The sequence below is a fragment of the Myotis davidii genome, unplaced genomic scaffold (genome assembly GCF_000327345.1).
Source record: "Myotis davidii unplaced genomic scaffold, ASM32734v1 scaffold330, whole genome shotgun sequence".
NCBI classification, from domain to species: domain Eukaryota; kingdom Metazoa; phylum Chordata; class Mammalia; order Chiroptera; family Vespertilionidae; genus Myotis; species Myotis davidii.
Genome location: NW_006283770.1, coordinates 3509171 through 3511839, shown reverse-complemented (window position 1 = coordinate 3511839; position 2669 = coordinate 3509171). Strand labels below are relative to the sequence as shown.

General features: G+C 50.5%; 1 protein-coding gene across 2 annotated transcripts in view; it reads right to left on the bottom strand.

Annotated features, from left to right (window-relative positions):
- The window catches only part of BDNF (brain-derived neurotrophic factor), a 55397-nt gene extending 52809 nt beyond the window's left edge, over positions 1–2588 (bottom strand). Inside the window, exon 1 of one of the 2 annotated variants that reach the window (XM_006753948.2) lies at positions 1997–2588. In XM_006753948.2, coding sequence (XP_006754011.1) covers positions 1997–1999 — 3 coding nt within the window. In that variant the 5' untranslated portion in view covers positions 2000–2588. Of the gene's footprint in view, positions 1–922; positions 1283–1996 lie in introns of those variants that run through there. The other variant, XM_006753950.2, reaches the window with a different exon arrangement.
- Positions 2589–2669: the final 81 nt, after the last annotated feature.

Below are 2669 nucleotides of genomic sequence, written 5' to 3'. Positions count from 1 at the left end.
GGAGCGTTCTCCTCCAGCCGCCCAGGTCCCTCCCCGGCCCTCTCCCAGCTCTTCGGCCCGGAAGGGACCTTCTCCTCTCAAGCAGAGGCCCCCCTTTCCTTAGTTACCCCGACTGACTCGGACTTGGGCTCAGTGAGGCATCCGGCCAGGCGGGGGAGCGGAGCGCAGTCTCCGCGGCTCCCCTTCCCTAATGAAAGCGGGAGCCCTCTAGGGCAGCGTCCGAAACTCGTGGGGAGGGAGGGAAAAAAGGAAAAGAAACATCCAGGGAAGCGTGAGGGCGATGGAGGGGAAGAGATAGAATAAGGAAGGGATGGAGGCTGGAGGAGGGGGCGGGGTGGAAGGAGGGGGGGGCGAGAAGGAGGCAGGGAGAGGGAGGGAGGGAGGGATACAGAATGAATCCTTCTCACTAGAGGAGCTGAAATTACCTTGATTCATTTTGTGTTAGAAATGTAACGTTACCTCCTACCCTCTCCCCAACCTCAACCTCCTCTTTCCTCACCGCACATAACCTCCACCGCCTCATTCTAAATGGTACAAAGTAAAAATTTAGAAAACCGGATCTTGTGTAAAAGGTTCATAATTAGTAATGAATCTACTGTACACACACACACACACCCGCAAAGAGAACGGAAAAGAGAGAGATGAAGGAGAGAGAAAGAGGGAGAAATCTTACATTTGAAATCAGACGTTTGCAGGTCCAAGTTAACTAAACTCATTATATTCACAGGAAGACAGCACATTCGCCCCCTTCTCTCTTTACCCCAAGGCTCTCACCTAGGCAATCCAAACTGGGCAAATACCAAGAAACAACCCCCCTCTCAACCTCTCTACCTCCTCCCCTCCACCAGGCGTCCTCTCGGGAAGCTCGAGTATCAAAATAGCTCAAGAATTGGGGTTGCGGGGTCCCCGCCCCGGTGCTTACCTTCTTTGCGGCTTACACCACCCCGGTGGCTAGATCCTGGAGATAAACACTTGCATTTCCCAAAGTTAACCCAGTATACCAACCCGGAGCTTGCCCAGAGTCTATTCCAGCCTACACCGCTAGGAAGCCAACTTCAGCGAGCTCAATGAGGGGACCAAACTGGGGTTCGCTTTCCAAATGCTCCGCTCCAAAATCCGACTCTTCAGTCCCGATTTCAGTGTGAGCTGAACCTCAGAAAAGACGCTTCTTAAGGGCGACACGGGGCTGGCTTTACAGTGGGGCCAAGCCGGCTACCTAGAGTGCCACCACCTCGGACAAACCCGTTGGCTCTGTCCAAGGTGCTGAATGGACCCGGCTCTCCTCGATTACACACACTGCGAGCAGCAGGAGGAAAAGGCTAAAAAAAAAATCCCTAATTAAGTGACACTTGATATTACTCTGGACGGTTTCTTTCACTTCCTTACGTTTTGTCACGTGCGGACGGCTTTGCCAAAGCCATCCTGTTAATAGTTGATCACATGTGGATGAGACCCTTTTCTTCTATGAGAGGATTACCCGTTTCCTTATCAGTGATAAGCTCTTCTGACTTATTTTTTTCCCACCAACTCCACCCCCATTTACACCCAAACTCCCAGTCTCTACCCCATCCTTATCCCCCACTCCACCACAACCCCACACTAAAATAACATTATTTTTTTAGATGGCAATTAATCCCCTCGCGAATGTCAATTACATGCCCATCTATAAATCATAGAATATACTCATGCACCACGCATAGAGGCAAAGAATGAAATGCAGGAAAGCTGGAAGAGAAGCATCAGCCTTGAACAGCCAATATAACACACACACACACACCCCTCTCCAGCTCCAAGTTAGTTCCACGCAGTTCCACATTGCTGTGTTAAATCGCAAATGATTCCAATTAAAGTTGCACTGTGTAAAAAACCCGATTCTCCTGGCCTGAGTAGCTGCTGTTCTTTGGCGTGTGAAATGCCCGGAAGAGCTGTGGTGTGCCCGTTGTTAAGCAACATGTCAAGATTTTTCAATTATAATGCAGGGTTTATTGCTACTCACCATTGTGCCTTTGCTGTCCTGGAGACTCAAGTGTCTTAAAATCCCGTCTCCCCAACAGATGCTGGAAGGTAATGTGTCTTGTTTGAAGTCATCATGTGAGAAGTTCGGCTTTGCTCAGTGGATCGCCCACCACTTGGTGTGACTTATGAATCTAATAACCCTTTGCAATATCCGCAAGCTTAAACTCTCAACCACCTTGGCGACTACAGAAGACAAAGCAACTGGCATCGATGTGGAAAAACCTATAGATTTACGCAAACGTCCTCACTCGGAGAGACACGTTTCCTTTTGAGTTCTTACGTGATTCTAATGAATGAGCGAGGATGCCAATGACTGCCCAACTGCCCTGCTCTATAGTGGTTGGTTCCTGGAGCTGCCTCCCAACCGCTCGTCACTGGGTCCTGGTACAGAAAGTTCCCAGGGAAAGTGAGGCGTTTCAGGGTACCCTCATAAAAATAGCCCAGCCTGCACACCGCTCCCTTGCCCCCTGCTCAGGTCACACTTGGGGCTCCGGAAAAGCTAAGCTCGGCTGGGGAGCTGTCTCTGTCGCCAGGTAAGAAAACCTTCGCCTCGTCAGGCTAGGGCGGGAAGACCGCTGGGGAACTTGTTGCTTAACAGCGCCAGCAGGCTATCGCTTTAATAATAAAGCCGGAAAAAACGCACAGAGGGCGAG